General features: G+C 40.2%; 1 protein-coding gene and 1 long non-coding RNA gene across 3 annotated transcripts in view; one reads left to right on the forward strand and one right to left on the reverse strand.

Annotated features, from left to right (window-relative positions):
- The window catches only part of LOC116725545 (histone-lysine N-methyltransferase PRDM16-like), a 210,225-nt gene extending 202,302 nt beyond the window's left edge, over nucleotides 1-7,923 (reverse strand). The window contains 1 exon segment of the mRNA XM_032571667.1: nucleotides 7,676-7,923. Within this exon segment, the coding sequence (XP_032427558.1) occupies nucleotides 7,676-7,712 (37 nt within the window). The 5' untranslated portion in view covers nucleotides 7,713-7,923.
- Nucleotides 7,924-8,041: 118 nt separating this feature from the next.
- LOC116725627 (uncharacterized) lies at nucleotides 8,042-13,202 on the forward strand. 2 transcript variants are annotated; one of them, XR_004340432.1, is made up of 4 exons: nucleotides 8,042-8,185; nucleotides 8,392-8,546; nucleotides 8,683-10,899; nucleotides 11,083-13,202. It is a non-coding gene; the product is annotated as an uncharacterized LOC116725627 (long non-coding RNA). The 2 variants fall into 2 exon arrangements; XR_004340431.1 differs by having other exon boundaries at nucleotides 8,392-10,899.
- The last annotated feature ends 14,578 nt before the right edge of the window (nucleotides 13,203-27,780 follow it).

Consider the following 27,780-nt stretch of genomic DNA (forward strand, 5'->3'; position numbering starts at 1 on the left):
AGGAGGAGACGGGTGGGGGGAGAAGAGCGAAATGTCCCAAACAACTCTGAGTGAGACTCTGAGATGTCTCTAATCCGCTTTAATGAGACACCGCTTGCCTATCTTTCGCTTTAACGACGACACACAGAGACAGTGAGGAGGGATGGAGAGAGGAGGATGAGGAGGGGGGGGGGAGCCAAAGCTTTGAACTGCTAGCTTGATGAAAGGAGGAGCAGCGGAGGGAGTTTAGAGCCATGCTGCCCCTGTACACCACTGTCTGTTTGGGAGGACTGCTAAACCGCCCAGGGGACGGAGCAGTTTGTCCACTTATCATATCTGAACAGGATGAGCCATCATCAGCACGGCCGCTGAGGGACTAAAGATGGACGGTAGTGAGACTGAAGAAATGTGCTGCAGTGACAACTGAGGCACTCAAAACCAAAATAAATCCTTTTCTCAGACTGGGTAACATGTTTCAGTGGATTTTTCAATTGGCTTTTTTGTGTTTGACTATATGCCTTTAACTCATTTAACAAATTCATGTTAAATAAATGAGCTATATCATTTAGGGGCCTTTTCATGGTCAATATGAACATCTTTAGAGGCATTTTTTAAGATTTTCAAAGTGAGATTGTTGTTAAACAGTTAATAGATAATTCTATTAGCTGTTCTTGGCAACTTAAACAAAGAATACATTAAAAGCACAACATGAAGTTTTACAAGTTCAGGAATGCACAAACGCAAAAGCTTATTAGAGATGTAAGAGGGTGAACAAGGGACAAAGTGAGGGGGCTAAAACCAAATAAATCTGGATTAGTACCAGATAAGACTAGTCACAATGTTTAGCAATCCCTCGATTATCACGATGCAATAAACAAAAAAAAGAAAGGGTGGGGGCAGAGAGGGTCATGAGGGCTGCAAAACGGGCTAATTGGGGACTTGACACATTTGTGCCCTTGTTTTGCAAACAACCAACAGTGTTTAGCAGCAGGAGGTGTACAATCACAGCAGACACACATAGAGATCATCATTTAGTGTTAATCAGCAAACCCAGAAGCGAAGATGACTGAGCGGAGTCCACTGCACACTGCAAAGTAGCCGGGCAGATCATAATCGGATGAGTAGTCACAGTTGAAGACAAAATGCATTTAACGTCAGAGTAATGGCTTTTTATTTTAGTAACCCTCCCCATCACTCCGCCATGGACCGCTCTTTAATTTTTACTGATCTATTTTTAACAATTCCCCTGTCCCCTATCTGCAGGCTGCTGGCGCAGGCGCATGGGAGATGAAAAACAGGGGGACTGCTATAAAAACAAAACATCAGCGATATTTCTGAAACTCTCCCAGTCGTGTCATACCCTGCACAAACGATGTGATAGGGAGGCTGTTTTATCTTGTACTTTTTTCTTCTTCTTCTTCTTTTTTTTTTCTTTTTTGCAAACATGGAACATGAGGTCACACTGCAAAGGAGGGAAAACAGCCACATTTGCCAACTGGATAATGCGAGGTCGACGTATCGGTGGAATGAATAGGATTTGGAGCCATGTGCAAGAGCTTAAAGCAGCCATGTTTGTGTGTCAACTCAAAATGTGACAAAGCCGGCATGAGACTCGGCAGGAAACACGGGGGTTCGTGTCGCTGCGAGTTCGTCTGCGTGTGTCCAGGTGCCCACCCATTGCCGTGGCCAAGGTCATGGCTCAGAACGGTGACAGGGCCTCCAACACACTGTACAAAAACGGTGTGAGTGCAGACTCACGCACACATTCAGCCTGAGCCAACAGTGCCAGCTCCTACTGTTTGGATGACATTTACACTCAACCTTTCTAGTTTGTGATTGATTGGGGTTAAATCATACCAATGCACAAAAAATCTGTCACCACCGTGTGCAGATGTGTGTCCATGCATGGTCCCTGTATGTGTGTGCGTGTAGGGGTGTGTGTGGGGTGGAGAATGAGGAAAAGCTAGTCAAGCGTATTCAAGCTTTCAGCGAGACTCAGTAGGCACTGATGGGTCAGTGTGACTTCATAATTTTGTTGAACTTTAACTGACGTCATTTCAGCTTACCTGGTGGATGAAAGGCAAAGTGTTCGTTGGGGTGTGTTTGCGTTTAAAAGGAAACTGTTTCTGATGATTTGATAAATTAAAGCAAAAGAAACTTTAAAGTCAAAATGACATCTACTTAGAGGGAAAATTGGCACTGATGTTATAAAACACACAAGGTTGGAGTTCACAATAGAATTCGAGGCATTTCCAAACATTCCAAGGCATGTGCTTTACTAGACTGTTTACTTCCTGGTTTTCAAAGTACATTAGGATGGAAACTGTGCAGAACTGTATAGTGAAAAAGAGTTCATAAGAGTTCAAAAACCTCTGGTACAAGTTCAACAGGAACAAGATTCAGTCAAATGTAAAATGACTGTAATATAGACGTTATATCATACCTAGATTATTAATATATTTCTGATCGATGCAAAACTTTGAAGCAAGAATAAAAAGAGTTTAACCTAAATTTTATTTATACTTTTTTGTTTAACGCCTGCTCGATGAAAGCATTTTTTCTCTATCATTCTTTAGTTTTAAACATTTGGATAAGAACTTGTTACACTGTTTAGATTACAAGTTATTTCTTAGCACTTCGCTATGACTATGATCCAGTATTTTAATGGGAAATATGTCTGCATAGTGCAGTGCATATCTTATTTTATAAATGATATAGTCGTCTTTAAAACCCTTTGTACAGTTTGTCTAATTTCAACAGCCATCAATGATTTTATATGTGCAGTAAAAGCACATTTTAAAAAATAGACAACAAATTTGATAATAAACAGATTCAAATTCACTCGTCCACCATTTTACTGTGGTCGATAAAAATCGGATAAAGATTTGGGACAGACGCTTTCCTGGATCAGTGGTTGTAACGCTGTGATTCATTAGTTTTCTGCTGGATTTTAAAGTCTTATCTCTGTGAAAGAATATTTGAATTGGCAGGTTAAACCTCAAAGAAAAATTGCAACTTGGTACTGTGGAGGAAAAGGTGTGACCAATGCATGTCAAAAATGTGTAATTTAAAAATACTATGCACCACACACTAGAATTAGAAACCATCATCCAACCAACAAGTTTCCATATACCTGTGCTTCAGATTTGGTCATGCCAAATTGTTACAGCTGCACAATGAACAAAAGCAAAGGAAATTGAAAAACACTGCTTGCATGTAGTATCTGCTGGGCTTTAATATTACAGGTGTCAGACAATTTAACTCTGCCTGACAATTATACACTTGATTACTTCAATGTACATCAGTGACCATTAGAAGCTTGGTTGAAATGGGTCTTTGTAACCAAATACAAAAACTCAAGTCAAGTGAAGGATTAACTGTGATGATGAAAAATAAAGTGGATCAAGACAATTATGCATTAATAGCATTTATCATCATCACAGTCAACAGCCTTGAATGTTTTCCTATTACAACCCTGCATGGTCTGGACTGTTGCACTATGTTAGCCTGCTGAGTTTGTGTTTTTTTTTTGTTCTAACAATGTAATGTAAATTTCCCTGAAAAATACTTTAAATACTTGGAACAGTTCCAAGACCACAGTCATAATAACATGATGCCAACTGTAACATTTGTGATACAAACATTTCTGAGTGTTTAAGAACTTACTGTACATAGTAAATGCATTCAGTCATCCATTTTCTTCTGCTTATCCTGTATTGCTAAACATATCTTATACAAAATGCATGGGTTTTTAAAACTATTTTGCTATGAGTATATCAGCATCAATTTTGATGCAATGAAAATCAAGTGATGCCTACAATTGCTGTGGCTGTGTGTGTCAACAGATATGCAACAGTCCCAATTCTTGATAGCCATTGTATCAAGCATAACATGGTTAAGCTTTATTTCTCAATCCACTAAAAACACTTAATACTTTGTAAAATTACAAAAAGGCAGTTACTCAATACAAAAGCTATTCGTGTCAGGTTTGCAGCTAAATTCAACTGATCACGAGAAGAAAATTGGGCTATTATAATTTCAAAAATGAGAAGCTGAAACGGTGGTAATTCCATTAAACTGGAGCAAAGGGAAAAAACACTCTGTCTCAGGTCTAAAACTATGATTTCACACATATCTGTGGGTTTAAAAATATCTGTATACACTACTCTTGAACAAAATCTCAACAGGAAAAACGTGTAAAAATGACTTATACGAAGGTTAACAATACAATTTCAAAATAAAAGCACAGCAAATATAAAAAATAAAAAAAATAATAATACATTTGATGATACTATCATTTATAGGACCAGGCTCTAATCTGCGAATGTGAAAGGGAGCTGTGTGACACATTACAGCTGCGTGGCAGCGATACATGGGAGACCCTAAACGTTTAGCCAGAAGTTAAACATAGCGACCATTGTTGGTTTTCAAGTGTTATGGGTTGGGTTTTATTACTTCTGTCAAAACATAAGAAGCTGTTGAGCCGGGCCAAGTTCATGACTGGGGAGTATACATTCTAATAATGGGCCTTTAACGCACAGATCACAGGGATATGTGGAAATGTGTAAAGACAGCGCAGAGGTCAGAGAGGTGGGAAGTGGTGGATAATGTGTGCGTTTCTTCAGCGACCTGAATCAGCAGAGGAGTGAAAAGGATTAAAATAAATAAATAAATGTAGGTCGTCTGAAAACACGCGCCATTACCTTTGTTTTTATTATTATTATTGTAGCTACTGTAAATGCCAAAAAAAGGGGGGATAAAAGAAAGGAAGAAAGGTGACAATAATCAATAAAGTGTGTAAGCTGCCTTTTTTAAGAAAATGTCTGTCTCTGCGTGAAGAGCTCGTTTCGTGCTTCCATTTACATTATACTTCTTTTGGCTTCGGTGCAGAGGTTACCGGTCGCATATTTACAGCAGCGCGAGCATGTGTGCATGCTCTCTGGATGTGTGCGCGTGCGGCTGTTTTGTCCACACACGTGCCCCGAAAAAAAAAAAAAAAAAAAAAAAAAGAGAAGAATACTGGGGAAAATAAATCTCCTCTCGCTCAAGCGGAAGCCCTTAATTGATCCAAAACCAATTTAAAAGCTACAAATGGGCCCAGAAGAATACCACAATAAAACAGCCGCAAGGTGTTAAATTTTTTTTTCTTCTTCTTCTTCTTTTGACTTCTAACGGTGCACGACCGCACCGCTCACACACAGAAACAAATAAAACTTTAATCTGCCTGAGCAATCAAGATTCGGGAGTAGTATGCGTTTTATTATGAAGAAATAAATTAATTAACTTTAAATAAATTAAACTGTTATTCGTCAATGTTCGAAAAATGTTTGCTAATTGTTTACATTTTAAGATGCAAATATAAATCTGAATTAAACTAATCTTCCCAATGTTAAGATAACTCAAATTTATTATAAGCAATAACAATTAAATCCCATTAAAATACACAAACATTTGCAGCTGCACTTTTTAAAAATCCATGCTCGTCATTGTGACAGCATAATACCCCACAGTTCAGTCTGATGATATATCTAATGTGTCTACAGGAGAAATCACTCACGGAGGTTAAAAATAAAATGATAAAACAGCTGGTGGACATTTGCTGTGGGCCTCCTGTACTCGGAGAGGGCAGAAAAAGGAAGAAAAACGAGAAAGAAAAAACAAAAAACAAAAAAAAAACGAGACGTGCACGTCCGCTGTACGTCATATTCAAAATCTGAGGGCCCGTGTGTTTTGAATGTTTGAGGAGAACAAGATATTTTTCATGCCAGCTGTCTGCTCGTGTTTTCCCTATAGCTGCGGCTGCAACACAACAAGATCCGAGGCCTGCAGAGAGGCTGCCTGCCAGTGCAGCGACGCGACTGCTCCCAAAGCCAGGCATTTGTGTTCATTAGCACCCGGATCAACAGACTATCAGGGCTGTTTGGAGATCAAGACCAAGTGTAATTACCTCCTGGCAAAAGGACCCCAATTCTCAACGTGTTTGGAGTATTTCATTCAATAAAAGCAGCCTAATTAGACTTCTGCTTTTTTGTTCGTTTTTCCCCCTCCACATTTTCTATCTGCCATTAGGTTTGCACAAGAATCCGATCTCTGCATGGTGAGCCATAAGCCCGATAATTATTATTTTTTTTTTCTATTTAATTTTCCCATCTCATAGCAGTAGCACTGTAAAAACAACAAAAATAACAAGAATAAAAGACTAAATATAATTCACCTAAATAGAGTTATTTTAATCTGTGTAATATTTCATTTCACTTTAGCCTAAGTAAAAACATTTTTTTATATACATTTATATTTTCTTATCAATAAAAGCAGTAGTGACGTGTTTAATCCTTGCAAGGCTACAAATAATTATGTGCAAACCGCAAAAAAAATATATAAAATAAAAAAATATATATTTTTAAAAAATCATTAGAATCCTTAAATGAAATAAATTAAGTAAAACAACACCGCAAGTGCAGATGAAATAAACTACTAAAAAATGTAAAAAGTAAAAATAGCAACAGGCCTTCTTCACAGGTCGAAATGGGGTTGAATTAAACTGTGGCCAAAAATGTAAAAAAAAAAATTAAAATAAAAATCAGACTGACCCAAAACAGAACACGCCGTTTGAAACAAAGTTCATTCATGCAAGAATAAACACGATTCATGAATCAATGCACCATCAATAAACAAATGTCAAACAATAAACACGCTCCATGCCTGACAACAAAACTGCTCATGTTCAACAGAACAAAAAAAAAAAAGAAAAAGGGGGGAAACACGAATACATGAATTTTTCCGTGTGACGCGAACAGCAGTCCGTTCAGAAGCAGCAGCAGCAGCAGCAGCAGCAGCAGCAGTGCATGGACGCTTGCAGGACGTATTATTGATTGGCATTCCCATGAGAAAGAACCAGTCAGCAGCAGCGGCCCCGGTGGCCCTGGCATTAAAAAAAAAAAGGCAAATATCTTCTGCGATTTCAAATGCGCGTGCATTTCAGCATCTCGCTTGCTTCTTTCACGTCCAAATTAGAATCTCGGGGTCTCCCAGTCCTTTTTTTTTTTCCTTTCTTTTTTTTTTTTTTTTTTTCCAAAGGAGCGAAATGAGTCCGTCCAGAGCGGCGTGAGCTGTGAAGGCAGCTCGCAGGAGAGCAGAGCGGTGCCACAGCGCCCACTACATTTCAATTGCACCCAAACCTGGAACGACTCTCGCTATAAAAAAAAAAAAGTTACTCTGCGACTCGAGAACTTTTTTTTTTTTTCCTTTTTCTGTTTTGCTTTTTTTTTTTATTTTGGAGAAAAGGGACAGATTTGCGCCTGTGTTGAAACGACCGACAACAGAACCGAACTGAAACAGGGGAGAAAATACGATATGACCGACGGTGTTTATTTCCTGCTTTTATAGAAGAAGTGTGATCAGGTCTAAAGCACCGGCGGCGTTTCTCATCACGCGTGAAACTTTGCGGACGCAGGGATCAGCGAAACCGGGAGCGCAGCATGCAGGGGGAACAAACATCCAAACAGACAAATAACTGAGACGTAAAGTTATCTGTGGACAAAAGAGTCCCCCATCCTCTTTATTTTTTAAAGCTCTATTGCAATTGACAAGGACACTTTGGACCGGGACAAAGCCGGCGGAGTTTTAGAAGCCGGCGGCTGGAAGCGGTAAGAAATAAAAATCATTTTAAAAACCACAGAAGAAGAAGAAGACCTACTTTTAGCCAGTTTTCTCGCCCTCGCCTTGGATCTCATCTTGTCGGCTTGTAGATTCCTCTCGTCGTCCTCCGTGAGCCCAGAAGCAGCAACAACACTATCTTCATCTCACCAGCATTGTCAGTTTGGACACCTTCGCACATGCGCACAGGCCATTCAATCTGACACCCTCGCCCGGGCCAAAAAACTTTCCAATGTATTCATCATCATCACTTTTTTTTTGTCCTATCGTCTCCCCTTTAGATCACTTATCTCTTCCCCTCCTCCTCCTCCTCCTCTTCCTCCTCCTCCTTCTGCTCGCTCTTCACCCGTTCCCCCCGCCGCCACCCCCATGTCATCCCCCTCACTCTTGTCCCCCCCCCTCTCACCCATGCAACCCCCCCCCCCCCTGCCCACCCCTCTACCCCATCCGCCCCATTCAGCTCCTGCCAGCAGCGCCGTCCTGGATTTTCTACCCCTTTAAACAGAGGCTGCTTGGTTTTCTGCAGCGCGACGGCGGGACACACAGTGAGGTATGCTGCCGGGGTCAAGGTCGCATTTTAAATACAAAACAAAAACAAACCCTATGTAATTTTTATTTTTACCGTGCAATAAATAGTAGTTATTACAAAGAATATTTCCGTTATTTCGTTTTTATTTTAATGCAATTGTTTTTGTCATAAATTACAACAATTCTCCTCTCTCTCTCTCTCTTTCTTTTTTTTATTTGAATTTACAGATTTATAGAAACTCGTCGGCTCTGCTGATGCGTCATGGTAGCGTTCGTGCCAAAAAGCGCTCAACTTCCAGGCGTTATTTTTAACTTAATTAATGCACACGTGGGAGAAGGAAAAAAAAAGGAGCAAGGCTCGATTGCTGTAACACGCTTCCAGGGTATGATTTGGTCTTGTGAGGAGTATGTTGGAGTGTGTGATTCCCTCTCTCTCTCACTTTCTCTGTGTGTGTGTGGTGTGTGCGTGTGCGTGTGGGGGTGTGTGTGTATGTGTGTGTAAAACCTTGTTGCCCTCAGGACAGGCAGCAGCCAGCAGCTGTTTGACGGAGGCATGGACCCTCCACCAGCAACCAGAGAAAACTCCTGGCTTTCCTTTTGTGTGTGTGTGTGTGTGTGTGTGTTCCAGTGTTATTTTCCCATTTGTTACAATTGTATATGGAGCACTTTGCTTCTTGCAGGAGTGTTTTGCGCATGTTGCGCGAGAGCAGAAGCGCACCTGGATGACGGTGGACAGGCTGCTGTCTCAGCTTTGCGCAGCCCCGACTGTTGACTTGCACATGTTTGTTGCTTTGCTTGCTTGTTTGTTTGTTTGTTTGCTGCAGGCACGCAGAGATCGTTTTCTTTTTATGTTGGTCTGCGGGCTTCTGAGCGCGAGGTTTGAAGAACAACAAGGTAAATGTTTTCAGATCTGTGTGAGAGGTGTCAATTAGACACTCAGGTGACCCAGATTATTTGGAGTGTATTATTATTTATAGTTATTATATTTTAAAAAATATTGTAGGAAATTGTAGGATTTAAGATTTATTACATTTGTAACACATTAATATTATTATTATAAACAATTGTAATATTGGTGGTGTAAGTGAGGCGCATGTTGCATCAAGTCGAAATGTATATTTAAAGAATCAAGCTGTTTATTATTATTATTATTATTATTATTATTATTATTATTATTATTATGTGTCTTTGCTTTCTTTTCTTTTTAAGAGACTAAGTCGACTTTTTTATTCCCCTAATGCTGTCAGGCTGCTCGTTATATTCATGTGGTGCCGGGCCTCCAGCCCACATGTCATATGGGAATGGTTTCCGTCTAGTTTGGCTGCATAAAGGCGGCTCTATATGCTGGAGCCTATTAAGGATCGGTGGTGACGGAGCAACTGCAGTCTGCTGGGAGAGCGGCGCGGATCAGTTTGCTCGGAGGGGGAAAAAAATAAGTCATACAGTATTTTGTTCGAATTAGTTGTCATTCGAACAAAAATAACATGTTCATTATTACTATTCTAATTACTATTATTATTAGTAGTAGTAGTAAAAGTAGTAATAGTATTTATTTATTTATTAGCTGTCACGAGATAGCTGATTTGAATAAATGCCATCAAACACCTCACCAGCACCAGTCCACCGCTGCTGGCGAACAATCGCCATGGGATGTTTTTCTCGCGAGTCGAAGAGCAACGAAAGCCCGATTATTAATCAATAAATAATCAGCAGTAATTAGCTTACATTCACTGGATATTTTGGGGAAGATTGTCTCGCCTCCCTATGAGCAGGATGAGGAGGAAGAGCGGTGGTGATTTTTCTTATTGGCTTGAAGGAGGGAGGAGGGTGAAAAATGTTTTTTTGCTTTGTTTTTTTTTTTATGTACCTGTTGCGCCGACGGGGTACAGGGGTGAGCACCTTGTTATTTTTTAATAATCTATTTGTCATGCTTCGGGTGAACAGGAATCATTAAAGGTGAACATTTTAAAGGCAAGTTACAAACGGAAGCTCAGAAGGACTGCTGGTGGTAGACAATTAAAAAGTGAAATTAGATGAATGTCTGCCAGGTCAATTATTATTATTATTATTATTATTATTAATAATATAATAATTAATAATATTTAATATTATTAAATGGCTGGCTTACCTTGAAAAGAAAAGAGAGAATTTTGACTTTATATATATATATATATATATATATATATATATATATATATATATATACCCTGAATTACCTCCACAAACCGACCCGATACAGCTGAGGCCTTTAAATATTTCCCGCACCTCATTGACTTGGACAAATGATTCCACACGCTGCAACACCTTTTCTTTTCTTTTTTAAACAGGAGCAATTAACAGCAATTAGGCTACGCAAAAGAAAGTCTTGCTGTCCAACGCCAGCCAGCCTGGGGTATTATCTATAGTTTTCCTGCATCGTTTAAACGCCGATATTTATTTTATTTTATTTATTTATTTATTTTTTAAAGGGATTTGGGGGAGGCTGCGTAGGGAAAACCTCTTGTTTTGTCTCGCAGACTGGAAAGAGCTGCGCCGCTGGCTCCGGCCCAGGAAGAGAGGTGGAGAGTTGCGCTGCTTCTTCTGAGCAGGATCCCCACTCGTTTTTATTAAGCCCTTTAATTGGACTAAACGGGAGCAGACCAAATTCATTATCAGCTCAAAGGGGATCACGAACAGAAGAAAAGCAACGTTGGGATGCAAATTTGTTTGACTTGCTGTCAGTGGCGCCACCAAGGGGTGAGGGCATCTCTAAAATTTTGTTGGGCCACTCTGTCCAGCATGGTTTTTCTTTTTGTGTGCTTTGTTTGTTTCGCCAACATTCATATACACGTGGATTTTATTTAAGAAAACATTTATTTATTCATGTATTTATTCATTGGATAGCATAATTTTAAGATATTTTTTGTATTTCTGTGTTAGCCTGCAAGATCATCAGTGGCCCCCATCGATGCCCTTTGATACACGCGTGGACGCCCCTGTGTGCCTTTAGTTTAATCACCTTATTTGGAGCTTATGTGTCAGTATGTTGTCACTGAGGGTATTGTTGGCCCTTTATGAGCACGTGTCAGCCTTTTACATTGTAAACGACACGTTTACACCAATCACTTTCAGTTCCTAAATCACTTTGATGAAGCAAAAGCAAAGATTCTCCAAGCTGAACAGAAAGACTTGGAAAGCCTTAAGGATAAAAAAAATAAGACTAATGTATTATGTTGCACTCGGTGTTGCAGTTCTGTCCTCCATATTGGCTTATAGTGTTTTCTGGGATATGTATTAAATAAATCCAAGGAGTGGGCCATTCATAAAATGATTTCAGGAGTATTATCACGTAATTAAGCTCTGATTAAAAATAATAAAACAACAAGTTCCTACTCTTAATTACAAGTAGGCTGATTTGATATGTTAGAATATGATTTTTTGTTCCTTTTTTTACTACTGACATTTTTTTTTTTCATTTTAAAATATGGTAGCTCTCATAAGTTAGCGAGCAACATAAAAAAAAACACAGGGCATTTATCACAGACAAATAAAAGCAGATTAAGTTTAATAAACAAATGGAATCAAATTTCAAAGACTATTGCCCCTTTGTGTTTTCTTTTCAGAATCGTCACTGCTAGACATCCGTACATAAAAAAAAAATAACCATGTATATGTAGAAATAAAAAAAAGAGTACTTTGTAGAACAATTTGAGTATATTAATACTAATAAATAACGCTTGTATAGGCTGGTACTTTTTTCTTTTTTTCTTTTTTTTTTTTTTTTTAAATGCTATGAGAAATATTTAAATAAGATTCCGGGCAGCGGGGTCAACGTGGTGGCGCCACAGCCATCACAGTTTTACATCAAACCCCCGCAATTCGATGATTAACTGAAAAATATTCACTTCAAAATATAACCCACTGTAATCTTTTATTTCTTCTTTTTCTGCGTGTATTCTCTGAGGCGGGGTTCCGACACTGTGGACTGGTGTGGCGTGGACGGCCTGTGGTGACTCTACCTCCCACTCCTACTCACACACGCACGCACACACACACACACACACACGCACACGCAGAAACAGAGAAACATATGCACAAAGCCCGCTGAAACACAAGCTTTATCCGCGATGGAGAGGGGCTTTGGGTCTGTGGATTAGACGTTGTGCGCAGATAACATCGGCGCATATCAGAAATGTGAAATGGAGCACCTCGCGGCGCGGCGCGCGGGGGGAACATCAAAAAGCCGCAGCGGGCCTTTCTTGTGGGCGCGGTGAGTATTGTAAATTTGCGAACTGTAGTTCTGACCCACTTGATGTAACGGGAGAGTAAACACACTTAGTACAGCTGGAAGGAGGCAGGCGCTTGGAGTGAAACTATAACGCCATCGGCCGCAGAATGACCCACCTCTTGACGCCTGACAAAGAAGTGATGTTCTTTTGTCAAAAAATGATCAAAAAAAGAAGAAAAAAGAAAAAATGATCACCCAGATTCCAGCAGCTAATCAATCACAAAATCCATTTGTCCCTATAAAGTCTCGAGAGGAGCCCCTCTGCAGCCTCCTTCTCCTTTAATGAAGCAGCACCCAGGAGCGGTCACGGTGAAGTCGCCCTGGTAATTATTAGACATTAATTGGGTTCAGGACCTTGTGCGTCTATGGGAAATGGGAAATCTGACCGCTAATCCAAGATATTTCTTTGGGGCCTTTTTTTTTTTTTTTTTTTTGCAGTGTTGTTAACATGCTGTCAGAAGCTGCAGCGCTGCAGCTACCGAGCGGGGAAATGGGAGAGGTTAGAGGGCAGCCGGTGTACAGGCACCAAAACCTGCAAGAGCAAGGTCTGAGCTGCAGAAATGTTTCCAACCAAAGCATTTTACACATGAGAGTGCACGCGGGTTGGAAGTCTCCTGATTCCTGGTGTATCACGAAACAAAGATCACGGGGTTTATATCGGAGCGTGAGATATTTATGTAAATAGATAAGAATGGATAAAATGGGAGCTCCAATCTACAACCAGAAATATGATTACATTTGTTTTAATAAAGTTTTTTTTTTTTTTTTTAAACACAGTCTTTAGGTGTCATTTGTGGTCAGATTTGCTTTTCTACCTGCTGCTCAATTCTGCTGGTCGTTTTTCGTCAGAGTAGAACCGGCCCAAACAAGGATCAGAGTCACAAATAGAAGAAGTAATTCAAAATATTAGAAACAAAAACATAAACAATTAAAAATGACAGTTAATTTTTTTTAATGATTGTTTATCTCCACAATTCGCCATGAAATACGTAGCAACGAAGACATACATTTCAACAGGTTGGGTATGAGTATGAAAGAGGTTTGCTCTCTGGCACGAAATGGAAGTCGGAAGGTACGAAATGGGGGATTTGAGCTCATATTAAAACTTAGTGACGTGACGTCCGCCCGAATCTCGCAAACACACCCCGTGGGCTGAATATATTGAACCTATTTTTTTTTGTTCGGTTTTATGTTTGCATAATCTCGTTGGAACACTTTTAGTGAAAACCGCGAAACGAATAAATAAACAAATACGGAAGTGATGGGGCAGAAGGCGGTAAGACTACAGGTTTTCCTGCTTCCCTGTGGAAAAAAACGCGAATGAAGACAAAACCATGATGCACCGCGTAATTTCGGAATAATTCAGAATGAAATGACTAATATTTGCAAAATGTAAACGGTTGAACAGAAAAAAAAATATGATTACGAAAGCCTTTTTTTTTTTTTTTTCCTCCTGAGCCATCATCGTTAATGTTGTTGCTTTTAATTAATCGCTCGTTAATGTCGCCATCCATTTCCCCGCTGATCAGAGGAGCGAGGAAACCCTCGACAGCCCCCGCCAAACAAATGCACATTAAAATATCGCCAGGAGGCTTGAGTGAAAATTACCCCGACGTAGAAATGACCTTAATATGATGTAATCAATCACGCTGTCTGCTGGGACACTGGGAATCACAATGTTAATCTTTAGTTTGGAGTGGAGGGGGTGGCGGGAGATGACGGGGGGAGGAGGGGGATGGCCTGTCATATTTTACTCAGCCAAGGAGTTTGTACGAATGCAGGGATATCGACTGTAAAAAAAAACCTTAAAGTCACAAAATAAAGTCGGGCAAGTGTCATTATTTATTTCAGCGGAAACGCGTGAAAGCGCTCACATATAAAAGCCAGATAGGCAGGTGTTAATGGCGCTTTTAAAGTGATGAATTCAGATCAGAAAGAGCTGCTTTAACATTTTATTTCATTTTGAATGAATAACAAAAAAAACTAAATCTCATCTCAGTTGTTTTTCATCTTAAATACAGAAAAATATATTAATTTAATTAAAAGAAGGCTTAATATGTTTTTTTCTTAAGGCTAAAACATAAGTAGTGGAAAAAAAAAACAACACCACGCAATTATACTATTTTGGGAGTCAAATACTACTACAGGACGCAATTTCCGAAGTTAAGAGAGAGCCAATATGTCGGAGTGAGTCCAGCATATTGCAGATGTATTAGCACCAAGAACATGCGCACTTGGCAGGCTGTACGAGGCCCATGTGGGCAGCATCAGGTGCCGAGGCCAGCGCATGTTATCATTAACAACTGTGGACAGACGGAACAGGCCGAGCTCACAAGTGTCCATTTCACACCAGCCTGGCATGGCGGCTGCGGGCTGGTCATCAGAAAACAGCGGTCCACTGCGGCTTCTGGGGATGTCTGCTTCTCCACTGTGAAACAGTCTGACCCAAGGTCTTTCATCTCCTCAACTATTTGAGTGGGGATGCCATCATAAACCCAGTCGTAAAAAAATGTAGGGAGATCTAAGATAATGGCGCAGTTTTAAATGATAATAATAGTCTATGAGCCTTGCCACTGAGATATTATTAGACTAATTGAGACTCTACTACAAATGTGTTTTAATCAGTAGGTCTAAGCTTGGAATGTCTAAAAAGAGCGTCCTTCTCACATTTTTATCTTCAAAAACTTACAAAAAATATCTATTTTGATTTCCAAACACCTTTACATTCTCCACATCACCAGGGAAGCAGCCAGGATGATGCACTATGGTGTGATTCGTTTGGAGTGATGTCATGTGAGTAGCTATAATGGTGCTTGAGGTCGCAGCATTCACATACTCACAGTGGTGAAAATGCTCAAGGGGAGACTGAGGGCTTTGCCTGCATGGTGCTGAAGTACAAACACATTAAGCTACAGCAGAGGACGTCTAGTTTCTTTGGTCAAATCCACAATCAGCAGCGTGTATCTACATGCATTCTGTTTTAGTGTGGGATCTGCAACCTGTGGGTCTTCATCCTCTCCATGGCGACTAAAAATCAGATGGAAATTTAACTTTAGATGTAAAGATGATAGGAAAATATAGTTTTGGTATAAGAGGTATATTTGTCATCCTCCTACATATCACATAGAAATGATTCGTACGTTTCGCATTTTGTAATGTTTTGTGTTTTATTTGAATATTTATGGGACAGAACAATGCAAAGTACTGCATGATTACAGAGTGGAAGAAAGTACGTCGTGTCCTTCCGGTTTTACTTAATACAAACAAAAATCAGAATAGTGTGCATTCACATGTCAGCCTCCTGAGTCCACACACTGTAAAAAAAATAAATAAATAATAATGTTTACTGCAAATTCAGCTGCAACTCTTTAGGCGTCTGTCTCTTACCGGTTTTGCATATGTAGAGGCTCAACATTTTCTTTGCAAAATAGGCCAAGCTCAGTCCGAATGGATGGAAAGCATCCGTGAAAAGCAATTTTTGAGCCTTGTCATAGAATCTCATTTGGATTCGGGTATGGAAATTGGCAGGGAATGTGAGATTCCTTTGTCGTTTTGCTTGTAATCTCAGTTGTTCCATGGTACGGCTCTCGTATGTTTTCTTCCTGCACTTAGTTCCATCTAGTCTCTCTTCTAATCTCACCAGCTTCCATGTTCCTGCTGAAGAAAAGCATCCCCACAGCATGATGCTACCACCACTGACAAAAAAGTCATTCTGAGGTCAACACAAAATGTCTTTATTTGCACGATTAAATTGGGCTATTTACCAATCTGAAAGCACCTTAGTGCAACTTGATGTTTTTTGAAGGGCCACAGAGTCAGGAGAGCTAAATATGGACACACAACATGTAAGATTTTCTTTTTAAATTAAATTTAAAAAGATTATTTTACTCCCACTTCATCATTGTGCACTGGTTTGGATTGGGTTATAGCAATAAACCCCAATAAACTCACTAGTTTCTGGTGATGACATAAAACAAGGAAAAGTAAAACTACTTTTTTTATTTGAAGCAATAATTTAAAAAAAAATGCAGCTTGTCTTATTCTATTGCAGGAAGTGAGTTTTATTCCTTCATTATAAAAGTTTAATATTTCTTTGTTTTGCAAACTAATGATACAAATATAAACAAACTGTTTATGGGTAAACTCAGTAAGTTATTTTTATTTGTTCCTAAAGACACACTTTCTTGAACAGGAGGAACGTTGAAGCAGATGATGCCCTGTTGGACCACAAGATGGTCTTACCGTTTACCCCCAAGTGGGTCGGATTTTCAGCAATGTTTCCACAGTGAAGAAATCCAGGCCTGCGCTGCGAGAGACTTCAGCTTCAACAACTTCTTGCTAGAGCGAATCTTTCCGTTCAACCCCTCCACCCACACACACACACACACACACTCATATACAGTACCTACGCTGTCCGGTGCTCTTGCTGCTGAGTGGCGCTTCCATATTGGACTCTGAGGAAAACATTTTCAACTTAGCCTCTTTTCTCCACAGGAGTGGATGGCTTCCCAGCATGAGAAAATGAAAAAAAAAAAAAAAAGTTAGGCCAAGCTGAACACTTACACTATAAGCCCTGACATCGTGGGGGAAACAAACCATAAAACACCAAACACTCCACAACCCAACAAAGACCAATAAAGGTTTCAACAACTGCAGCACAAACACTGAGCAGCAAACAAATCTGGCAGCTCTCAGGCGTTTCTTTTCTTTTCCTCCCTCTCTCTCTATATTTCCATCGAAATTATTCTCTTGTTGCCTCTTTAGGCTGCTGCCCAGCAGTGACCAACTGCATTATTTATTTGTTTATGTGTTTTCGCCAAGTGTATATGTGTGTCTGCTGCAAAAAAAAAAAAAAAAACGGCAAATGCATGTGTTGCTGCGACTGACAGGATGATTAATAGGATCTCCACTAAGGGATGGGGGCGTAGCGACGATCACGGGAGGAGGTGGGGGTGGTGGTTGCCGGGTGGGATTTTCGGCAACACATCAAAAACAACAGTACTTCCCAGGGTTTGCCACCACTTCCTCTGTAGGGCCTTCCCCCCACCCCCTTCCTCCCTGCACCCTCACAGGAGCTGCTGCACAAAAAACACACAACTCTGGGGTGGCTCGACAACGGGTGGTGGCCTGGGGGGGAAGAGTTAATGAAGAATGTCTTTAAGACATGCTCACCCAGAGTACCAACTGAATAATTAGTTGGACTTCTGCAGGGAACAGCAGAGTAAGAGAGAGGAACGAAGGGGGTGAGGTTTGAGAAATACACGGGGAGGAATTTCAATGTGCATCAGAGCTGCGTGTTGTTTGTCGAAGGGGCACAGCAAGTGCTGAAGCGGCAGATAGCTCCATGCACAACCTGGACAAATATTGACGCTGGACATTTTTCAATTATGACAGCTCAAAAGAAAAGATATGCAAGCATTTCCAACAGAAAAGCATTGCAGAGGACCGACGATGAAAATGAGAAGGAAACGGCGAGCGAGCGAGAAAATAAGTGGGAAGCCACTGGTAAAAGGCAATAAAAAAAACAGAGGGAAGAAAACATACTCAACCTAAATGAAGTTGTACCAGTTACTGTACCGTATATGAAATAACTACATAATATTAAGCTTGGGATCGATCCCAGTCTCTAAGAGAGTTCTTAGGATGAATGAATAGTAGGCTGGTTTAGAGTGACGCGTTGAAAGACTGCCCTCCTGTGTCAAATGCACAAACACATGTTGTACAATAACCTCAGTCTTTGTTGCTGTCTTTCAACTATTTTTGACCGTAGAAGTAAAAACGCCTTTGTGACTGTATGATTTTTCAGACAAAATATCAGCATAAAATAAGGCGATGGAATGGAGTTGTATTAATCAATGTTACCTCACAACAAACATGACTTCTGTCACCATCCAGAAACATCCACATTATGTTAACTGACCACTATGAATTGCCACAAGAGTGTGTTGCATGTGTGTCTGCTGACTTGCACATAGTGTAACCTCTGGGGACAGTCAGTTGCTTCCTCAGCAAAGTATTAAAAGGTGATTGAAAATGCATGGATGAAATCAGACTAACAGAGGATGGATGTACAGTTTTTTTTCTACTGCCAGGAAGGTTAGGGGACTGCTAACAGCACATACAATAAACACATTTTACATGAGTGTTTGTGTTTGTGTATTGTGTGTGTTCCTATTTCTTAACCCTGAGAGATGAAAGAAACAACCAATTATTTTAACAGGCCATCATTCTTCTCTCATGCTCTTTTCCAAACAAAGCTGGATGTCAAATCTTGGAGAAAAATTAAATTACCACTGCGTGCGACACCCACACGACTTCTGGAGTATCTCAGATCGAAATTTACTGACATCACACTGTTGCCGTTTGCATGCTCTGTCTCCTTTTCCTCATATCCCAAACTTGTTTATTTAGAGCAGCAGTTGCTCAATCGGATGCCGCCGCGTCAATGTCAGTCTACGCATTGAGTCGAAGCATTCCATCACTGGAAGGCTTTTATTTAGCAGCGTGGTTTCTGTTAACATTGTTCTACAATAGAGCTCATCTGTGAACCAAATGTGTCGCACTGTGCGGTGGGAAATATTCAGCCTCTCTGGAAGAACTAATAAAGAGTGTCTGACAAGCGGATCAAAGATACGCACTGTCTTCACTTTTCATCTTCATAAGCTCATAAATGTCAAGCGACGCAGTAAACTGCTGGTCAACTTGTCGTTATGTGTCAAGGACTTTCTCATTTTTTCCCCTTTCTGCATCGTCACATCACACGTACTTCTGAAAACAGAATAGCAGAGTAACGGTTTGAAGTTGTCGTTGGGGAAAATGCTGCTGTGAGACACTTAGCAGTTTGCGACCTATTACCGAGACAACTGAAGACATGTTGGCACATCTCAGCTGTCAGAGTCTTCTCAAAAGTTTTGTTCTATCTGTGTAGCTCAGTGGCCTCACTTAGTACAGCGCTTAAGTTTCGAACCGCCATTCATTTGTATTTCAGATTTTTGTGTCATCTTTTCAAGCGGTCTTGATCAGTCTTGATCTCTGATCTCCATCCAAGTTTTTAGGACGTCTTAATGCTTGTTTACAACTCTTCTGTTCAGTCCTTGAGCTCTGACCATAGCAACATGTTGTGCGGTATGTGCTAAAAAGCTCAAGGAAGTGAACAAGTGAACAAAACAGTTGTTACGTCTAAGGAAACCATTGTGGTTTGTTGGAACTGAGGTTGTGGGAGTTGCTGTGGCAGCATGGGGGAGCAGGGATGCTTTTAAGGGTGAGTACCAGAAGTAAGAGTTTTGCACATAGTTGAGCCTATTTTAAGTGCTAATTAATCCACCAAAACTGCTAAATCTCAACAACCCCATTTGCGGTGTTTATTGACAGGAAGTCAAGGTTTAAGTGAGCGGAAGGTGGTTGCTTTCGGAACCTCAGATTTTCATCTCTACATTTTTGAAGACGATTTGGTTCTGTTGGCGTCTTGAAAGCTACTGAGGTTTAGTGGACTCTGAAAGGGTTTGGAGTTGAGCAAAAAGTGGCTGCAATAAGACACAACTCCTGTAAGTTTGAGGCTGTGGTTGTTAATTGGATACAGGTAGACTGCTCTCTCAAACTCAAGGGTCTGTCTTTGTCTCAAAAAGAGGAGTTAGTGTCCCTTTGTCTTGTTCGATAGTGATGGTGGGATAACTCCAGGATGCGCCGGATTGTAAATCGGGGAGAGGATATGCGTTTCACTCCTAAATCTGTTGTGCTCTCAACTGATAAATAAAGGTGGAGACACACAGGTATATAGTGTAGTAAACTGACTTAATACACATCACTTTGGAGGAAAATTCTAACTTCTGTTGAGAATTCTTAGAAATAAAAAAAAAGATATCAACCCAAATCACTGATGTCAAAAGATTTTTATAGTCAACAGTGTTGATAACTTGTGGCAGCCCTATTTAAAATAAGAAGCTATCTGATTTCTGTTTGCTATGCACAAACCTCAACTTTACAGCAGTTACACAGTTAAAGCGGCAAAGACCATTAAGTTGTTTTTCACCACTCCATCTTGGAAAGCAAACTATGACAACATGTGTGACTAGAAGAAAAAAAACACACACAGGGGACAAAATGTTTTTTCACTACTGCTGGGTCCCTAAGAAAGTTTCCATGAGATGATGAGCAAGAGATTTCCCCCCTGTCCCAAATCTGAATATATCCTTTCAGAACAGACTGCCTGGGATTTATCTTTCAGCTCTCAATATAGACGAGTCGGCCTCATTGTGTATACAAGTTTTTTTTTCCTCTCTCTTCCTCCATATTTGAGACTCAAAGAGAAACTGCAACAATATTCAAAAGCAAAAAAAAAAAAAAAAAAAAAAAGATCAAAGCAATTCCAAAAAATGTGTTCACAGTGCTTGGCCGCTCTCGTTCCCGGCATGTGAGGTTTGTTGAATATACGTTCATTTGCACATACTGGAAGACGGGTGGCGATGTGTTTGCATTGGTCATCATTTCCGTGTCGCTCACAGACAGGCCAGCTGCTCTGTTTCCTCGCATTTGCAACTGGTTGCTGTCTTGTTCCCAGTGGGCTGCCACTGGCTGCCTGCCCACACAGAGAACTCAAGACTTTCCTTTAGAGTATGCACAAGCTGAAAATCATTTTTATCTTTGTTTGATTCCTCTGACCATTGGGGTCAAGACAGATGAGACGCCATGTAAAGGTAATTGCGTATACGTGTCTGTGGGGGTCAGGGGACGAGGGGGCTCTCTGCTCCTAGGTGAGCTTATCCAGAGGATCTGTTCTGCTTCAAGAGGGGAGAGGGCTCTGATAGGAATGGAGTGTGCCACACACTTGCAAGGAGACACGCACACGGCCCGGGACTTCGTCAACCTTACCTACCGCTGAGTGTTTAAGCTCTCCTGGTCCAAAATCAGAGATCCAAAAACAAACTCCACCGGCTCTTCTGATTGGTACTGACGAATGCGCTTTGCGCGCCGCTCTCAGGTAACGTCTGCTGCGAAGGATCCGACAGTCCATCACCTTGATTTCATACGAGACAGACTGCATACGAGTGTATGTTACCTGTCAAAGCATATGCAGAAAGTCAGAACATCATGTTTGTTTCAGATCTGCAAAGACAAAAGAAATCCGCGACGAAACAAAGAAGCTGTCAAGAAGACAACACAGAAACAAAAGAACCTTTTTTAGGGGGGGAAAAAAAGAAGCCCATCTACTTATTCAAGCTGGTTTGCCTCAGCTTTAATTAATATGTACTTTGTTTATTAGTAGACAGTGGGCAGGGGGCCTGAGGAGGTCTTTATGCTGATCGCCACCATTTTGAGTTAGCAAAGCCAGTGGGAGTCGAACGGCAAAGCCTGTCGGATTATTATTTGAGTGTCAAAACGGTTGGAGAGGGAAATGGCAGCAGAAAGCCGGTGATTAACATTCCTGCCACCTTGTTGACTGAATCTCCCAGACTAGGTTTCATCTACCTCTTGGGGCTTAGTGGCACTGCATTACATATTTTTAGAATTCAATGTGACAGAGGAACACATGGTAGTACATGGCTGTTGAGTGGAAAGAAAAGGATATGTTGGGACTTCTCATTTTGTTACAAATAAAAAAGATTTAAAAATATGATGTGAATATGTATTCTTCCCCACTGAGTGAATAGTCTAAGCATTTCACTCTGCAGGGACAGCTGCAAAGCTTTTAGTGGCATGTTTCTTACAGGACTGTTCATCTAGGGATATTATTTTTCTGTTAATACTGATAATGAACTTAATCCTGAGATATGTGAACATCACTACAAGTCTTGCCGCTGTATACTCTCAGTGACATTACAGTCTGGACTACTCTGTTTTCATCTTTAAACCACTCCATCACAGCTCTGGAGGTATTTTAGGGTTCTTCTCCTGCTGGAAGGAAAACATTTTCTTTTAAAGTTTCTAACAGTTTTCAATACAATATTTTATAACCAGCTTCACATTTTTTGCTAAAAAAAAACAAAAAAACAATCTCCACAAGATAATACTTTTACTACCATGTTTCGCTCTGGGAATGTTGGATTCAGGATTATGTGCAGTGTTACTTTTCCTCCATACATATTCGTAGGGCCTTCCACATGTTTACTGTTGCACTAGGATAGTTGTCATATCACAGGATGAATAGAAATGGATGCCGTTTTCTTTCAGATTATTACAAAAATCACAACCACTTCACATTCTTCTTATATTTATAGGCCTAGATTCCTTTGTGTTGGTAAATTGTTCTGCGAATTCGCAATGAAATATATTGACTTTTGTAGTTGTAATGTTACAAAGAGAGAAACAAAATCAAAAGGGCATGAATACTTTGGTAAGTACTGTGAAAAATAAGGCTGACCACCAAAGAGTAAAATAAAACCTCAGGCTTGCAGAGGTTTTGGTGCTTAAAAACTATGCAAATATGCAAGAAAACATCTTGCCAACGCTTGATGTTTAACTCTATAAACAAGAGGGAGAAAAAAAAAAATCAAAAATGGCTCTGAAGACCTTTTCCTACACAAAGCTTTGATTATTAAAGTCGGGATCAAGTACCACATGGATGAGTGCTCCCGATTCGTATTTTATCACAGAATAGAGAACGAGCAGAGAAAGAAGCAATCTAAACTGCTATCCTGAGTCCTGCACAGATACAGGATATGTAGAAAAAAGGAGCATATGAGATAGAGTTGTCAGCTCTTTTTACTCTTTCCTCCTTATTTTCAGTCGTGAACAGAGGACCACACACTGAGCTGAGGGCAGGTCATCGGGGTGTATGAAGGAAATGGTTGGAGCAAGAAGGGATTTGTCTGCTGGACCCTTCCATGTCTGGTGATCCTTTATGCTACTGAACAGAAGGGCTGCAACACAAGGCCCTCATATTTCAGCTGACTAGTATGATTTACAGTACAGGCAAAAAATACATCTAACATCAAAACAGAGCTCTAAATTAAACTGCTATGTACTAATCTGACATTGTTTCCCTGAAGAAGTGTTGGAAGCAGACAACTTGGATATTGTACTTAAGCAGATATTAAGACAAACTTTTAGAATAATCTTAAATAATCATTTTTGGTAACACTTTATTTGAAGGGGTGTGCAAAAGACTGATATAGCACTGTCATAAATATGACATAACACCTGTCATGAACATGAAGGAGTATTTATGGATGTTTGACAGGTGTCATGAAGTGTCATTCGGTAAATGACATTTTTAATGCAAAGTTGCTTTAAAAGGCCAATAAAAGTCCCAACTTTGCATTATTTGGTAAATAATGACACTTTAATGCAAAGTTGGCACTTTTAATGGAACTTTTAATGCAATTTTTAAAGCAACTTTGCATTAAAAGTGTCATTTACCGAATGACACTTTATGACACCCGTCATAAACATTTATAAAGATGTTGCAGTTCATCCAAAATCCTGGATGAACTGTAGTTCTTCAACTTTAAAGTTGAAGTCCTAGCACAAGTGCTCGGATGAAGCCACCTCAACCGAGCGTTAAGCTCCACACGATCTTTATGTATCATTTGGAAACCCTGCATGTTCATAGCCAACAATGCTTTTAACAATGCACACACTCTGGACTTTACCACAGTCATGACTGGTTCTTTCTCATCTTTTCTTCAACAGAAAAGAGGATCAATCGAAAGTCCTGATTGGTCCTCTTCAGTTCCATGGCACATGTCCATTTCCCTGGCAACTTAACACTCAATCATGACGACTGCACATCTATTTCCTTGGCAACACTCGCAACTATCCATTGTTTCCTCGCCACAAGAGGTGAGATCCTTCCAGTTCTGACCAGAATTTAATGCCACAAAGCATAACCCATTGGAAACCCTTGTTGTTTAATGCAAGTGTTTACTGTACACCTCACTTTATGCTTCAATATATACCTCATGTAATCGTGTAGTCCAAAATACATTTCCAAATTTCTGATCAAGTATAAATGATGTAGACTCCTCACGTGACCTGAGACCTGTAGTGTTTCCAGAAGTAGAACTATACAGGGAAGGGATTTTTTTTTTTCTTTTTAAGAATATAAAATAAAAAAATATATATTAAAAAAATGTGCAGAAAACTGTTGGGTCCTTTTAGAATCAGTAGTAGAAAACATGACTATTTACTTGATATGTTTGTAATATCATAAAAAAAATTTACGTGATAAGGACATTTCACTATTGTTTTTATGAATTTCATGTTTGAAGGTAAATTCCTTTATATTTTGTTTTTTTTTTCCCTGTATGCACTTCGAATTACTTAGTGTATAATTGGTGCTCTGCAAATTGCCTTCCCTTGTCCAACCTGGTGTACTGCCAACTTCTTGGAAAGAACATTACCAAAGAATAATCACATTTTCAACTTAATGTGGACTTGTGCAAGAAGCTATTCCATCATAAAAAAAAAGAAAGCCGGTAGGAATTTTTCCAAAACATGACATGGGGAAAACAATAATCTAACAATACAAAGACTGAATGCACTTCTCCATTTTATCTAAAAACAAAATCAAGTAACAAACATCTCAGCCACAGCACTTCACAGTCCATTAAAAGAGAGCAAGTTTTATTCTGCTGGGATTTTTCAAAATTCACAGTTCTCAGGAATTTCAGGAAGAAAACCAAACCCAGAGAAAACATCACAGCAGCGATGTGAGGGAAACTCTGCAGAGTGAGCCAACTGGAGTCTGCACTAGTCCATGACAGCACATCTGTCATCCCATCAAACCAATATTTACCCCGGGAGCCAATGTAAAACTCATTTTTAATTATAGACACTATTTACCGTTTCTCACACTTAGATGCTGCTGGGAAGCACACCAGACAAGCAGAAATATACACTGAAAACTAATTATCTCCTTTTCTATAGTTATGTGTGAGGGCATGTGTGTGTGTATAGAGCCCCCCTCCAGTCTAAATGACCTGCTGACAGATGAGCTGATGGTCGTCAGTGATGATGTGCAACCCAATGACACACTCCCCCCCCCATTGCCACCCGTCCCATCCGCTGTTCCTCTCTCCTTCGCTTTAGCCGCGCCGTGCGCTGCGGTAGGTCAGCTAGGTAGAGGCGCTGAGCAACAGAGCTAAAGACAGAGCAGCAAAGAGTGAAAGGGGAGACTTTTACTATCACCACTGTTTCAAACTCCCTGACCACCCTTCGTCTCTACCCCCCTCGCCATCAATGACTGCTCAAATATCATGTCTTTTCGGCACACCTGAGCTCTCCTCATCGTCTCGGCCCCTCCCTCTCTCCGGTGATGCTTCAGTTCATCTCGGATCTTACTCGGCAGATCTCCCCTGCCCCCTACCCGTCTCTCTGCAAACCCCTCCGCTCCTCATTTGCTCCTCTCCCTTTCTGTTCCTTTTTGGTCTGAATGGACTCACGCTGGGCTTGGGACTGTTGGTGGAAAAGAAGGGGAGAGAGGCCAAAAGAGCGAGAAGGAGGAAGGAGGGAGAGCGGCAGGCCTCCGGCTCTCTGAGGGAGAGTGCACCTGGATGGGCAGGCTTCCTGGACACGCTGTGAGGGGCTTTTGTCCTGCATGTCAGCAGCCCTTCTCTTTTAATGGGACCCGTATATCATCATTCTGATTATGGCAGATGACTGGGACCTGGGGGGCATTAAGGGGGCGAATGGGAAGAAACATTTATATGTGTGTGCATGTGTACGTGTGTGTGAGAGAGAAAGAAAGTGCGTGGAGAGAAGGAGTGTGTATTGAGAGAGGTGGATATGGCAAGGTTTGGGGGATAGAGGCTTAAAAACACAGGGACCCCCAAATCCCCCATCGAGTGAAATCCTAGCACTTAACCCCAGCTACAGCATTGTTTGGTACCTTGGGGAATTTTTTTTTTTTTTTTCTGGTGGCAGTCAGTTTTAATGGACTCTCAAGCTCTATAAACTCCTCTCTCAATCCATTCACTCAAGATTTTCTTAGATTCTCGTTCAGAAGCAGAGACTGTTCACCCTCTCTAGATTCTATACATCTATCTCTCTCTCTATCACTACATATCCCCACTCAATAAATTAGGTTGTTACTGTAAAGTCATTTTATTTTGGAAACTTTTTCACTAAATGAAACACTTTATGTAGGTTAATTACACAGATGATTGTCTTGAAGCCTTTATGTTAATAATGTTTTTTTTTTTTTTTTGCTTAAAGCTAATTAAAACATTTAAAATTAGTATATTACATCAGATAATAAAAAGATTTTGTGGGCTGAATGAAAAAAAGAAAAGCAAATTTAAAAGTGAACATATATATTTTGTCATCTTATACACAGTGTGCTTTACTTCAGACATATTTATATAGCAACACCAAAGATAACCAGACTAAGCATGAAATACAGTTTTTGAATAAAAAATTCATGCATTAAGGGAATAAAGCTGGTAGTGGAAAACAGTGATAAAACGCATATTTGGAGAGCTGAGCTGAACTTCCTCAGCCACACTCAGGTTTTCATAACTACCAGAGGTAGAATCAAGAAGTAACTTAAACGAAATCTGCCCAACAGCATGAAGCAGGTGAAAAATTCTCAAAAAGCAACAAGTAATGTCTTGATTAAAGGAAAAAGGAAACAAAGTCATTGAAATCTATCAGTCTGGAAATGATTACAAAGACATTTCTAATAATAAAAAAGGGAATCCAACAAAGTACAATGAAAATCATTATATACAAGTGGTTCACCGTGGTGAACCTACCTAGCCAGAGCAGCTCGCCTGCCAAAATTAGAGCACTGATGACTTATCCAGCAGGTCACAAAAGAGCGCAGAACAACATGTAAAACACTGCAGGCCTCAGTTAAGGTCAGTGTTCATAATTTTTACAACTGAGTGACTGGCCATCCGTGGGAGAGTTCCAGGGCAGAAACCCACTGCTGAACTAAAGAGACTTACATACTAAATAAAATATATTGATGACCCCCAAGACTTTTAGGAAAATAACGTGCTAATGACACAAAAGAGGAACTTTTTTTTTTTTTTTTTCAGAAACTGTGTGTCCTATCTGGCATAAAAACAATAATTGTAGTAAAAGAACATAATGCTAACACTCAAACATGGTGGTAATAATGTGATGTGCTTGGTCTGCTTTGCCTCTTGAGGACCTTAAATGATTTTCACATAACTGATGGAACCATTAATTCTACTCTTTCCCAGAAAATCATGAGGGGGAATCTCTTGTCATCAGCTTGTGACCTGAACTGGTCCCCCACTCATCTACTTCCCTTTCTCTTGTTTTTACTTTTCAACATTTATTGTCTGGTTGCTACTGATAAGGTAGTATCTGTTAAATGTAGAGGACAAAAGAGCACTTAGGAGGGGAGCAGCACCTGTCACATTTCTTGATGGTCAAGCAGCAGA

The sequence above is a fragment of the Xiphophorus hellerii genome, chromosome 1 (genome assembly GCF_003331165.1).
Source record: "Xiphophorus hellerii strain 12219 chromosome 1, Xiphophorus_hellerii-4.1, whole genome shotgun sequence".
NCBI classification, from domain to species: domain Eukaryota; kingdom Metazoa; phylum Chordata; class Actinopteri; order Cyprinodontiformes; family Poeciliidae; genus Xiphophorus; species Xiphophorus hellerii.